General features: G+C 46.7%; 2 protein-coding genes across 7 annotated transcripts in view; both read left to right on the top strand.

Moving 5' to 3' along the window:
- The window catches only part of PRKAG2 (protein kinase AMP-activated non-catalytic subunit gamma 2), a 216488-nt gene extending 211560 nt beyond the window's left edge, over positions 1 to 4928 (top strand). For all 6 annotated transcript variants that reach the window (XM_036399135.2, XM_036399140.2, XM_036399155.2 and 3 more), the window contains 2 exons: positions 1289 to 1382; positions 3815 to 4928. In XM_036399135.2, coding sequence (XP_036255028.1) covers positions 1289 to 1382; positions 3815 to 3846 — 126 coding nt within the window. In that variant the 3' untranslated portion in view covers positions 3847 to 4928. The remainder of the gene's footprint in view (positions 1 to 1288; positions 1383 to 3814) is intronic.
- Positions 4929 to 12379: 7451 nt separating this feature from the next.
- Positions 12380 to 14544, top strand: part of RHEB (Ras homolog, mTORC1 binding) — a 39701-nt gene continuing 37536 nt past the window's right edge. The window contains exon 1 of the mRNA XM_036406701.2: positions 12380 to 12556. Coding sequence (XP_036262594.1) covers positions 12505 to 12556 — 52 coding nt within the window. The 5' untranslated portion in view covers positions 12380 to 12504. The remainder of the gene's footprint in view (positions 12557 to 14544) is intronic.

The following is a 14544-nucleotide window of genomic DNA, read 5'->3' as shown; positions in this document are numbered from 1 at the left end:
CCTCATTAGGCAATTTCCACTTGTAACTTTCAGCATTTGCTTGAGCTTCCTCCTGAATTGAATAATTTTAGCATTCCTGATACACAGATTTCAAACTTGGATTATTTTATTACTACCTTAAGAAGCTTTAGACATTTGTGTTTTAAGAACAACTCCTACCCTCTCTTTCAGTCTAAACACAGTGAGCTTACATGTAAAAATGAGTCAGTCAAAACTACTACACAGCTATTTTTAGCTGCCAGACAACTGCTTGATCTTACAAGCAATTAAACAAATGAAACATTGTCCATTTTTCTTGAATTCATTACACTGAGAGAGGAATAAAATTATTAAATATGTGCATATGCAGAAACAAATAAACCTGTTTAAAATATCACCAGCGTAGTTTTATCAAAAATAAAATATTTTTTCTCAACTTAATAGTGAAGAGAGATAATTCAATTGGGTAAAAGTAAACATGTAGTAGGCTCTGAACGTAGGACAGACACTTCCCTGGTTCTGCAGTGGCTTTTCTCAGTTTGCTCTGCCCAATAAGCCTCAGGATACAGGAGTATGTACCTAATTTCCCTGCAGTTAGCATAAAATTTTTGTGGTGTAAAATGTTCCATAGAAGAGCTTTGTAAGGATAAGATCATTGTTTGAAAATATGGTCTTACTGTTGATAAATCTTTCTTCCCAGTTGTGTCCTTGTGTTTATTTGCATAGATAAATTTAATCCTTTTTTCTGTCTTAAACAATCTGTTTAAATCAAATCTGGCACTCATTTTCCATTGTGTATCCCTGTGAGAAAAATTAAATTAAAACCAACTCAGAGGCATCAAAATACAAGTTTTAGTGTTGTGTCTCTCTGCTGAGGAAGTCAGGAAGTATTTTTCAGAAGGAATCCTCATTTTATTACTGTATCTAATTTTTGGAGACCACAGGCTGAGCTGGGCAGAGGCTGTAACTTGGGGAAAAGTCTTTGATGTGAGTGCCACATTTTGAGAACAGAAGTATTTTCAAGACCTAGATCTAGACTTACCTGTCACTTCACATCAGACTCTGTTCAGTCAGCCAGCTGTGTGCCTTTTAAACATTCACTGTTTTCATTTATGTAGGCCAAGCATGGCTGTGTTGCTGTGAGAGAATTTCTATTCCTGACATTTTGAACCATTTTGGGTTGTTTTTTCCTACTTGTCTTCATGCTTCACCTTACTTTAGGGGTTTTGTTTGTTTCTTTCTTTGCTTTTCTTTGCTTTGCCTACTTTAAATCAGGTCAATATATCTGAGACTCTTCTCCTGCTGGCAGGTTCATCGTTTGGTGGTGGTGAATGAAGCTGATAGCATTGTGGGGATCATCTCCCTCTCTGACATCCTACAAGCTCTGGTACTCACACCTGCAGGTATGGATCTGCCCTCGCCCTGGGGGTGTGCACACCCTGCTGCGTTTCAGTTATTGCACAGTGATAAATGTCCAATTTTTAGCTTTTCTAACTGATTCTAGTTCTTAAATACACAAGTAATTTCAGGAAAAAAAGCTGACAGAATATTAATTGCCAGTCTCCTGTTCACTGAGGAGAACATGCAGAAGCTGCATGAATGTCCCTGCTGTTCGTATATCTTTTCTAGGGGGAAAAAAAAAATCTTGATTAATATTTTAAGTGGATGAAGCTGAATGTATAGACAACATTAAAACAGGGCACCTTCTGAGTTTCTGTACTCTGGCCAAGTGTGGCTGTGTTTTCTACTAAAAAATCACCTTCTGGAGCCTTGCTGTTGTCCAGCTGTGCATGGCTGGCACAGCTTAAGTCAGAGATTGAACCTCAGCCCACCAGAACTCTTCCAGTATAAAACTCCCTTGTGATCAGGGTCAATCTCTAGTGATCAATTTAAACATGACCAGGCTCCTTTAAAAAAAAAGGGTTTGGTTTGGCTGGGTTTAGTTTGCTTTTGGTTTTAAGTTTTGCCCAATTTCTTAACCTGCTTTATGTTTTTAATTGTAACTTCACTTTGACCTCATAAATTACTTCAGTGTCACAAGAGGTAAAGCAAAGTCCTGTTTTGGCTCTGTCAGAAAGGCAAAATGTCTTGAGAATTATTACCATTTTGCCTCAAAAAAAATCAGACAAATAGAGCCAGATACATACTTAAAAAAAAAACAAACAAAAAAGTCAATATGTGAGCTTAACTGAAATATCTTACCTGCCCTGCTAGATAACATAATTATATAAAAGTGTTTTTTCTGTAGACTTTAAAAAAAAAAAACAAAAACCAAAAGGTAATATACCTTGTTTAAATAGAAATATTTCTGTCCTGAAGAGAAGCAATCAGCCTCACTGCTGGAGGTGTTGTGTCAGTACATCTGGTTCCTTTTAATGACCTGGAAGAGCAAGGGCAGAGCAAGGAACCCATCTCTCTGTGAAAGCATGGATGAGAAACCAGCCCAGAGGTCTGGGTCAGATGGAATCCTTGCCTGGAGAAAGAAAAGGGAGGTGTAAAGACAAGCAGGCAGTCTTGGCAGAGGAGGGAGTTTCATCCATGGCTGGAGGGTAGCAGGATCCCAGGAGAGCAGATTTTAGTGCTAATGGTGCAAAGTTCAGACAGAAAAGATGCATTTGGGTGCTGACAAACCAAGAGCTTTGTTGTACTGGAGTCACATGCACACCTATGCTGGGACTCTGAGCTGAGCTAAAAGCGCTCTGGAATTATTGCAAAGGGCAGTTCCTGCTCCCACTCTGGGGCTGCAGCATGCTCTGAGAGCCCTGAGCTGCTGTAACTCACTGAGCCAGCAAAAAAGCTGCAGTTTAGTCAGCCTGGCACACTGAGCCTGCCCACAGAACAGTCTGGTAGAGGGGTTAGAGCAACAGAGAGGACAGGATTATGCCACTGCAAGAGAGGAGGTGAGGGAAGGTTTTTTGGGGAGCAGTTAAGCATCAGATTGCATTTCCACAGGCAACTGCCCAATTTTAGACTAGAATTTGTCTCATGCAGGGAGGATGTCTGCCATGTAAATCTGATTTGTAGAGTATGAAGTGTGACTTTGCTCCTAACAACACCAGATAAATCACTTGTCCAGTTCTCTTCACAGATGGAAAGGAAAATTTATTGACTTGCAGGAATTAAAACCAGCCTGTGTTTGGGGAAAAAATTAACAGTTGTGATGTGAAAATATTTAATGAATCTTTCAGTGTTTGATAATACATTACAAGTAGCAGCTCCAGGTTTCTGGCAAGAGATTCTCATTCTGTAGAGTTGGATGCTGAATCCAAGCTCACCACAGGGTTCAGTCATTGCCCAGCATGTTTGAGTATCTGGAGAAGAGGTGAGATGCTGCACAGTCCTGCTGGACAGGTCTCTCAGATCCCTGCTGTAAGCAAAATCTGCCTCTGAGCCAGGAGAAATGGCTCCATCAACAAAGTGCAGTTCAACTAAATTCTTCCATCGTTTGTGCTCAAGCAGGACTCATTTTCTGGGGGCTGTTAGGATGATTAAGCTTGGCTCTAAGCTGAGGGACAGGTTTGGGCTGTGGGTTTTTAGTTGGGACTTTTTAAACAAATTTTTTTTATGTGCTGAGGAGAATCTTCAAAGGCATTTGGAGTAACTTCCCAGAAGGGTTTCTTCAACTTAGCAGTGAAATTAAAGCAGTGATGGTCTCGAGCCTCCCCTGCTCTGTCTCACATTGGCATTGAGCAATCCTGCAGTTTATTCTCTATAAATGTTGTATTTAGGAGTGTGATTTTGGTAATGTGATTGGGGAAAGTTGCAGCAGTTGGAATGAGCTGCTGCAGTTGTGTGTGGCCAAGGAAATGACAGCTGCTTTCCTCTTCTGTTCCAGGTGCCAAACAAAAGGAGAATGAGAGTGAATGACTGCTGTGAATGTAAACATTTGTAGGAGAACTTGAACAGAGTTTCTGGGTCGTTTGTCTCAAGAGCAGTGACTGCAGTGGAACAGAGCAGGATGGTTGAGAATGTGTTTTGGGACTTAGTGATGGATGATGAGTCTCTTCCCCCCAGTGATGTCGCAAAAAAAGCAGCATGACAAAAGCTTATGTTAAAATGTAGGCTCGTATTTCAAAATGTCTTCAAAACATTTGCTGGAAGACTTCACATGATGTCCTTCATTAAAATGCACTGTATTCTGAAACTTTTTCATTTTGTATTTGACAGAAGTCACTGGTCAGCAATGGATATATGTGGCATAAGGCAAGTGTATGGCATATTCATATCATAGTGCCTTATGTCAAAATACAGCAATATGTCATCACTGTTGCCCATCACTGTCAAAGGAAGTGTTGTGCTAAACGAGACACTGTATTTGAATGTGAAAGTCTTTAAACCTAAAACCAAATCAGTTTCAGTTCTCATTAGATTTGTCATAAAAGCTGTAATTTGGGTATCGGTAGACTTCTTTAAAACTTCAATGACAGTTTTGTGTTCAATGTTGCATTCTGAACAGAAATGTAAAACAAGACTGATTTAAAAACAGCTTTATTTATTTTTACTTTCATGACAATTTTTTACACATCTTTGGTGGATAGCTAAAATTTCACCATATCCATTAATAAACTGTTGATTGTTATACAAACAAGTGGGAGATTTTTCTCATTATTTAAAACTTTGGAGTTGCAGAAGCTGTGCCCTGTTCACCAATCTGTTACTTGAGCTGAAGATTTCGGAAGCATGGATTGAAAGTGCTCTGTCCTGTCATACACAGGCACCATGGAGGAAATGAGGTGCCAGAGGACAATATTTTCACCTGTATTAAAGTGTAAAATGATGTTTGTACAACAAAAACCCAAAACTTTTTATTGTATATGATTTGTACAGAAGCGGAGGAGTGAGGAAAGCTGTGGGGTATTTGCTAATGTAAATGTACTGTAAAGTTTGAAGATGAGACTTTTATAATTGTAGATTCTTGTAGATGGAAGAAATTAAACCCTACAACATCAGTTTGGTTTTAGCAGTTCGTGCCAAGTTCTTTCGCATGTATGAATGTACATGCACTGGGATTAGTGCAAACCAGGAGCATTCTTATTTTCCTCTGAATTTAAAGGTGGCTTATGCTGATGGACTAATGTAGGTAGGACTTCTGTATTGTGTTTCCAGCCTGAATACTGCACTGGAATAATGCAGGAAGGGGATACAATATTTTTTCATTTATAAACATGGAGGTAAAAGGTGAACAGTTTTCAGTTTGCTTATAAAATGTAAATATAATTGTAATAATAGTAATCAAAACCTTTGTTCAGAACATTTCTCCTTTCTACAAGAATTTAAATTCTGAACTAAATGTGTAAAAACTTCCTTCTTACAGGTATCTTTCATGACTAAAAATATTCCTGTAGTACATGATGGAAACTGTTCACTTAGACTTTCTTCCACTTTCTTACCTTGTGAAAAACATTGTCAGCACCTTTTCTGACTGGGTAAATATTGACTCTGTTCCCTGCAATTCCAGGTGGTACTGAACTGGAGCAGCTGCTTTGTCCTAAGATCAACAGCCTGGTGCTGGTTGCTGCCATCAGAGCTGACCTCAGCCCAGCTCTGATTATCCTCATGTGGGAGCAATTCTAACTAAAAATAGTGGCTCTCATTCTTCATAGGGTGTGTGGAGGGGAGAATCTGAGGTTGGAAACTGATTAAGTGGGCAGTAGTGCCACCTGCAAATGCCCCAGAAACCACATGGATGCAGCTTTGTGAAAGCAAAGTTCTGCTCCAGCACAGGCACTGCAGCCTCCTCTGGGAGATGGGGTGGCAGGGAGGTGCCCAAAAGCATCCTGGCATCTCTCTATCACTCGTCTGCATGGGCACATTGTTCAGCCCTCTGCTCAAGGTATTTTTAAAGATAAGGGTTCAACCATTGGTAATTTTTTAATATCTGTTTTATAGCACAAATTCTGTCCCTGTTCGTGCAGATGCTGTGGGCCTGCCTGTGTGCTGCAGTGTGCAGAAAGCCAGAATGAATTTGCAGTTTTCAGACAACCGCATGCAAGCTTCCCATTTTCACGTTACTACAACTGCTGTTGACATGTTGTGGACACAGGACTGGCAAAAATAGGGAGAACAGCCTCCTCAGTGTCACAAAACTGTGTTTAGAGAATTTCCACCCTTTCTTTCTGGAATTCAGCTCTGAACTGTGCGTTTGTGAGTGGCAGAACTGTGATGTGACCCCACCAGCATGAATAAACAGCAGTGCCATCAAAACACACTCTGCTTGTGCTGGCACAAGTGCCAGTGCTGATGCAGTAAACAGAGCTAAAGAAATCTTGTCGTTTTTAATACAGATCAGTTCTCTACAAAGCTAGAAAAATTCTTGTTCCAGCATAAGGGAGGGACAGGAGTAAGTAAATGAGGGTGGAGAGAGGAGGGGTGACTCAGCAGCACTGCAGCATGTTCCAGATTAAAGGGATAGTGTAACTAAAGCTTCACTCTAGGGCTTGTCATGTAGCTCAATAGAGGTCTCAGCCATGAAAAAGAATTAATAAAATGTCATTAAACTCCAGTTCTTGTGTATTGTCCCCTCTGGACAGGCAGCAAGCAGTACTTACAGATCTGAGACCACAGCAACAGCTCCAGAAGCTCCTTTTCTTGTCACAGACAGGACCATGCTGCAGATGGAGGGGTCAGTAAATGTCCCCTGTGACTCCTGAAAGCCTGTTCAGTAGTGCAGGTGAAGAAATGGATTCTATTTTAACCAGGACTGTAATAACATCTGATTGATGCCTTTGCTTTCCTGTGCATTTCCTTGCACAGCAAGAGATGTCTGTGAAAGATAATTATTCTGAAGGGCTTGTCCTGGAAGGGCTTTTACCTACTCTGGATATTTTTAACTGCTTAGGTGTAAGAAAATGTTTCTTAGTAGACTTCAGCCCTCAGTATTTTTCAGTACCTAGAGATGCTCTGAACTGAGGAAAAATCACCCTTTGCTGACATTGATGAAAAACATTTTCCCTGGAATCCTTGAGGTGAAGGGTCTGAGGTCAGATGGTATTTGCTGTTTGCTAGGAAGTGAATTCAGTTGTTGTTTCTCTGAGGCTTATTCATCTTTTATTAAGGGATACTGTTGTGCTGGGAATGAATGTTGGAGTAAGACAGAAAGAACAAGCCTTGATTTCCAAGGCCTGAACTCTTGTCCTCGTGGCAGACAGGAGGAATCTGACTGAAGCAGTTCCAAGACATGGAAAACACTTCTTGCCATTTTTTGAGGGAGCATAGGGTAAGTTGGAGCTTTTCAGTTTTGGTCCAACTAGAAGTGAAACCACACGTGCTTAATCCTGTCTCACAGCAGGCCCTGTAACTGCTCCCACTGAGCTCTCCAGGCAGCTTTAGAAGTAACCAGTTTACTCCTAAAGTTTCTGTGAACTTTCACCCATATTGAACACTTATTAAAGGTAATTTCCAGAGGAAAATGCCATTCCGGATAATTTAATGCTACCCTTGTACCCACATAATGCATTTATGCAAAAGGAATGTTCTGCAGACACTGCTCTTTACTTTTCACTTCAGGACTTAATTTAAATGTGGTTTTGAAAGTCACTTTCTTGGTACTCATTTGTTTTCTGGTGGTTGCAGTCAGACCTGTTCCTGCTGAAGTGAATGGGCACGAGGTGACCTGTACTCACACATCAAACTGATTCCTTCAGAAAAAGCCCTGTGGAACTTGTGTCCCTGCCAGCTGCACACCAGGACCTGCAGGGCACCAACCCCTGGTGTCAGCACCCCCTCTGAATTGAATTAATCCCTTAATTTGCTTCTACCGACATTTTGCCAGCGTTTCCATGTGAATATTGCAAACTACAGTCCCTGTGAGAAGGCAGGAGGGAGCAGAAACGAGTGCAAGGCTGAGCTGAATGTACTTTGTAACCTCTGCAGGCTGCAGGGGCTGTGCTGTGCCTGTGGAAGCACGCCCAGTGCAAACACTGGACACACTTCAAAACACTGCTTGGGAAGGTCCTGCTTTGCTGAAGGACAGAGCAGGTAATTGTGCTGCTAATTGCTGCTGCAGGAATTGAAGGTACAAGTCAGAGCTGTTCTGCATTTGGGAAGGGGTGGCTGTGGGTTTGCATGTGCTGGATTAGTGTAAAAATACTTGGCTCTTGAGTTACCTTTACTACATGAAATCTATTGTGCTTCTTTCTCCATCAGAAAACGTAGATACAGGCAGCAAAAGAAAGCCATGCAACATTTGTCCAGCCTCCCTCAGCATCCTGACCTCCCCACAGACACTCACTGCAGCCCTGCTTGCAGTTTTTCCCCTTGGTATCTTGTCTTTCAGAACCACATCTGAAGTGTTGCATTCTTTGAGCATGTGTGTGATGGCGTTCGCAGGGGTCTTAGGATGAGGGAAGAGACGAGGATCTGACTCCATGTTTCAGAAGGCTTGATTTATTATTTTATGATATATATTATATTAAAACCATACTAAAAGAACAGAAGAAAGGATTTCATCAGAAGGCTAGCTACGAATGGAAAAAGAAGGAATGAATAACAAAGGCTCATGGCTCAGACAGAGTCTGAGGCAGCTGACTGTGATTGGCCATTAATTAGAAACAACCACATGAGCCCAATCCCAGATGCACCTGTTGCATTCCACAGCAGCAGATAACCATTGTTTACATTTTGTTCCTGAGGCCTCTCAGCTTCTCAGGAGAAAAAATCCTAAGGAAAGGATTTTTCATAAAATGTGTCTAAAGATAACATGTGACACATGTTATCTTATTTGTCATTAGTGTCATTTATCATCTGAACTGATCCCAAGGCTGTGTTTGATTTGGGGGAGAGCCTGGCAGAGGGAGGCTGGGGGAAGGCCTGGAGCACAGCCAGTGCAGAGGCACACAGGGGATGTCACTTGTCCCACAGCTCTCTCAGCTCCTTGGGAGCTGAATCTGCAAACACTGCAGAGGTGAGGAGGCTGCAGCAGGAGCAGGGAATGCACAGGCACAGCCCTAATTCCTAATGCAATGATGCTATGGAATGCTGCCCTGGGAAAACTGAACCTGAGCATCACACCTGGATTGTTACAGGGAGAGGATTTAGCAAAGGGGTCCTTGGTGTGTGGGGCTGTTCAGCCCTAAATGTCTAAACAACAGGAGTTCAGATAATGCACAGTGCCTGGATTGGACACTCACAGCCACAGGTGTGCTGTCCCTCTGCTCAAAGCACTCCAGAAGTGTTTAGACTTCACCTGGGCAGGAGAAATGCAGTACCAGCCTTCCCACAGTCCAGATCCTCTCAGCTCTGCTTAAGCTGCTGCCTCTTGAGCAGCAGCATCCCAGAGTGCTGCCAAAGGCCATCAGCAGTGTCACCCAGCCCTAGAGCATGGAAAAACAACAAACTACCCTGAAAGCTCTGTAATTCCCTGTATTCCCAGTGGCCCAGCCAAGATAAAATGAAGCACTCACAGGATCCTGCTGGAGGAAAGATTATTAGGCAATTCCCTCCAAAGGAACAGTGGAAGAAAAGGAAGTTAAAGGTTTTTCTTCAAAATAAACCCACACCCAGGATGGATGAGTTCTGTGTGACTGCTGACAAGCATCCTAAGGTGAGACAACTCCATTGCAATTTGAGGCAATAGAGCAAATAAAGAGGGAAGAACAGAAACCCTGCAGTAGTGAACTCCCCTAAACAAGCACAGAGTGAGCCAGGGGCAAGGTAACAGAAACCAGATAAATAAATAGACACAGCTCCAAAAGGAGAATGGGATAAGAAAAAGAGAGTAAGGGAAAAGACCTAATCAAGATAAGTGGAAGGAACAAAACAGAAACTCCCACAAATGAAAAAAATGCTGATGCTCATCACTCTGAGCATGTGGAGGGGTATGGATATATATCCTGAAAATACAAGTCAAGTTTCACCAGAGCAAAAAGCCCAGTACCAAAACATGACAGGCAAGTAACTTAAGAACTGTAAGGAGATAGAAACTGAAAGCATATGTACCACAAACTTCAGCTATTTTTCCAAATCCATGTATGGCATTGGAACGTAATCTTATCTCAGTCGTCTCAGTCTTCTGGCTCAGTAAAAAGCCCACATTTTGGACCATGGCATGGTTCCAGAAGGAATGAATGTAAAGATGATGGCACAGCTCCAAGGGCTGGTCCTGCAGGATCATGGCTGCTGCAGTCCTCATGTGCTTCATAAACAACTGTGTCTGTCACAAGACAAAGAGGAGTCTGGTGCTGCACATCAGGCAGGGCTGTCCCTCTGCACCTCTTGGGGAGCTTTGAACGGGATCCCTGTTCACAAACACTGGATTTCCAGGCTGCTGCTTTTTTGCAGGCTCCCCAAATCCCACCAATCCCATCCTTGAGGGCTGTGGTGAGGTGGGAATCTGCTGTAGTGAGTGGGAAATACAGGCTGGACACAGGGAATGAGCCCGCAGAGTTGTATCGCCACAGCCATCACTGAGAAAGTACAAAACCCCCACGTTTCCTCAGGAAATAACTATCCTTCCATCATGTACTATTCACTGAAAGCTGTTATTCCTGCTGTTTAGCAGGTTACCAGCACTTATCCTGTAAAACTCCATGATCCAGAAGATGAAGGGTATAATTAGACTATTCCAAAAAATGCAGGTATCTCCTAAAAGCCTGTCTGCTCCTCCAGAAGTGAATCACTTTTGTATACAAATAACTTTCTTTTGCTTTAGCTCCCTGCCCTCTCCCCAGGTTAGATGAATATGTGGGAGGGGATGGATCAGATCAGGGAGAAGCCAATCCATGTCCCTCAACATCATCCAATTATTAGATTGGTTTTTTGTGCCCTGGCATAATTGCATGTTAGGTATCAGTGTTCCCCAAAAAGACAAGATGCACATTTAAAAAAAAAATTCTAACTAGCATTCATTTTTCAAGCAAATGTGTAAAGGGATATTAACACAAAGAGTTCCAAATCAGTAGTAGAGAGGGGAAATACCACTTTCCTGTCTTGGTGTCTTTCTCTCTTAAATTCTGCATCCACCAAGTGTTGCAGTCACCACCAGTACCCGCAGCCCTCTTTTCACAGCGGAAAACTCTCCAGCGCCTGGATCTCACTGTTAACCATTCCCAAGCTCCCAAACTCCGCCTTCCCTTCCATGCAATCCCCAGCACTTTATCGACGCTGGGACCCGACGTTTCTCCATCAATCACCTGCGCGCACGGGAAACGCTCGGAGATAAATTCAATTTATTTATTTATTTGTTTATTTATTTATTCAAACTCAAACCAGCCCCGCCAAGCGGCCCCTCCCGGCACCGGACCCGGGAGCCTGAGGGGACACGGGTGGGGCAGCGACAGATTCCCCCTGCCCTGGGAGGAGACCCCGGGATGGGCACGGGGACGGGGATGGGGAGAGGAACGGGGATGGGGACTGCGATGGAGAAGGGGGTGGGGAAGGAGACGGGGAGGGGATAGGGATGGGGAGAGGAAAAGGGATAGGCACGGGGATGGGGACTGGGATGGGGATAGGGACGGGGATAGGCACCAGGACAGGGATAGGAACAGGGATGGGCACCAGGACAGGGATAGGAACAGGGATGGGCACAGGGATAGGGGCTGAGATAGGGATAGGGAAGGGATGAGGAAGGAGACGGGGACAGGAATGGAGACAGGAATGGGATTGGGCTGGGGCCGGGGACAGGACTGGGATAGGCAAAGGGACGGGGATAGAGACCAGGACAGGGAAAAGGGACAGGGACCGGGATAAGGGACGGGGACAAGGATCGGGATGACGAAGCTGACGGGAAAGGGGCCGGGAAGAGGACTGGGACAGGCATAGGGTCGGGGATAGTGACCAGGACTGGGATAAGGGACGGGGATGACCAAGGTGACGGAGATCGGGACCCGGACTGGGACGGGGACCGGGCTGACCAAGGCGACGGAGCTCGGGACAGGGACAGGGACCGGGCTGACCAAGGCGACGGAGCTCGGGACAGGGACAGGGACCGGGCTGACCAAGGTGACGGAGCTCGGAGATCGGGGCCGGGACAGGGACGGGGCTGAAGAAGGTGACAGAGCTCGGGGCCTGGGCGGGGCCGCGCGCGCGGGACGCACCAACCGCCGCACGCTGCGCGCGCACGCGCGCGGGGCCTTGGCGCGCGCCTCTCCTGCCCCCCTTTCTCCCCCCCACCTCGTCCCCGCTCGCCCTTGCCCGCCCGGCCCCGCCCCCTCCCCTTCGAACGCGGCCGTTGCCGCTCCCCAGCCAATCCCCGCCCGCCGCAGCCGCCACGCCGACCAATAGGCGGGCGGCGGGGGGGGGGGGGGGGGGCGCGCGCGCCGAGCGGGGGTGACGCAGGGAGTTTTTTCCTGTGACGCGCAGGTGCGTACGCGGGGCCGGCGCGCGGCGGCGGCGGTCACGTGGTGCGGCCCCGCCGCTGCCAGCGCCGCGCGTCCCGAGCGCGCTCCGGCCGCCGCCGCTCCCCCCGCGCCCCCCGCATGTCGCTGGCGCCGCGCCCCGCGCCCCCACAGCCGCCCGCCGCCGCCCTCCGCCGCAGCCGCCGCCACCGCCGCCGCCCTTGATGTGGTTCGGGGCCGGGCGGGGGAGAAGATGCCGCCTTCCAAGTCCCGCAAGATCGCGATCCTGGGCTACCGGAGCGTGGGTGAGCGCGGCGCGGGTTTCGCGGCGGGGGTGCGGGCGGGGTGCCCCGGGTGCCGCCGCATCGCCCTCCCCCGCGGTGGCGGCGGCGGCAGGTGCAGCGGAGGCAGCGGCGCTTCCCGCCGCCCCGAGCGCGCAGCCGCGGCCCGAGGGAGGGAGCGAGGGAGGCCCCGCCATGGCGGCGCCGCAGAGCTGCGGGCCCGCGGCCGCCGTGCCCTTAATAGGAAGTTTCGCCCCCCGCACTCCCCGAACGCAGCCCGGAAAAGCGGGATCGGGGGAGCTGTGGAGGGTCCCTCCCCGCCGGCTTGGCTGTGCTGGGGTCCAGCTCCATGCAGCGCTCCGTAGGGAGCGAGCCCGGAGAAGGGCAGCGGAGCTGGGGAAGGGTCTGGAGCGCGTGTTCTGTGAGGAGCTCGGCCCGGGGAAAAGGAGGCTCAGGGGAGGCCTCGTCGCTCTGCACAAGTCCCTGACAGGAGATGCCGCCAGGTGCGAGTCGGGCTCTGCTCCCAGGCAACCAGAGATAGCACATGAGGATATGGTCTTCAGCTGCGCCGGGGGAAGTTTGGGTTGGACACCAGGAAGAATTTATTCTCAGAAAGAGTGATCGGACACTGGAACGGGCAGCCCAGGGGGGTGGGTGGTGGAGTCACCGTCCCTGCAGCTGTGTAAGCAAAGCCTGGACATGGCACTCAGTGCCGCGCTTAACACGGTGATGTTGGGTCCCTGGTCGAGCGCCTCAGAACACTTTTGCAGCCTCGGTGGTTCTGTGGTTTAGAGCCCGCTAGGGAGGCCAGACGGGTGCGTTGCCCGTGCCTGGCCCGGTTCTGCCCCCATGGAGGTGTTCGTGAGGCGGCAGCAGCAGCGCAGCCGCTGTTCCCGAGGGGCCGCCTCGGCTCCGGGCTGTGCCCGGCACGGCGCTGCTGGGACAATCCAGAGCGGGCTCATCCGCTGGGACGAACTGCCTGGAAGCGTCCAGCACGAGTCTGTTGCAGCTGATGGAGGGTTTTGTTCCGTATAAAAAAGTGCGATCCTCTCTCCTGCATCTGATGGAGAACGGTTTCGGATGTTTCAGCATTCGGGCTCTTGAAGCAGAGGGGAACAAGCTGTAGTACAGCCGGTGCTAATCGATCAAACTTAAAAGCATAGATCAATGTGGAAGATAATGTGTGGTTGGGGGAAAAAAATTCTACAGAGAGATACTACTCTGATATAAATGGGGTTTTTACATTGAAAGCAGTGACTATATCAGTAATTTTTCTTCCATGGCACACAGCATAAAGAACCCTTTACAAAAGCTTTTTTAAATATAAAAAGGGCTAAATAAGGAGAGCTTTTGCTCGCATTTTGTGCATAGCTGCAGCCAGCTTGGTGTTTGAATTTGTTTGGTGAATTTGTCCAGCCCTTAAACAGAACAGTGAGTAGTAGATTGATCAGTTTGCACAGTTGTATGACATCACTTGTTGCAGTCTGTTCATTGTCTTGTTGTTATGTTTTCTATGAGCACTGGTGGGAGCAAAGCAATGGGCAGTCTAAGTGGGAAGGGGAAATGCTTGAAATTCTGTTCTTAGGAAGTCTGTGGTGGGGACTGAGTGTACTGTTGAGCTTTGGTCCTTCATCTGTTGACACTGACAAGCAGCAGACAGAAAATCAGATATTAGTAGGGTGTAGGACCAGTTGAGGAGAAATAGAGAAGTGATATAATGTTGTTAGTTTGGTTGGGGATGTGAGGATGTGAGCAATAGTAGCCGTGGAAAGGGAAAGGATGGCCAAAATGTTACCTAACTGTAAAGACCAACTGCTGAACTTCTTTAACTAAAGTTTTCTTGAACTAGTGTGGAATTTGGCTTGATAGGACAAGACCAATTTTGTTAGAAGAGCTACAATTTTTATGAACATAGAATTAAGAGGTGGGGAAAAAAAATCTGTTTTACTGGAATTTCCTTTCGTTTTCATTAAGTTTCTTGGCAAATACTTAGGTAAAAGTTCAAGCAGTAG

The sequence above is a fragment of the Molothrus ater genome, chromosome 1 (genome assembly GCF_012460135.2).
Source record: "Molothrus ater isolate BHLD 08-10-18 breed brown headed cowbird chromosome 1, BPBGC_Mater_1.1, whole genome shotgun sequence".
NCBI lineage: Eukaryota > Metazoa > Chordata > Aves > Passeriformes > Icteridae > Molothrus > Molothrus ater.
Note: the sequence above shows the minus strand (reverse complement) of the source record. Positions and strands in the feature narration are given on the sequence as shown.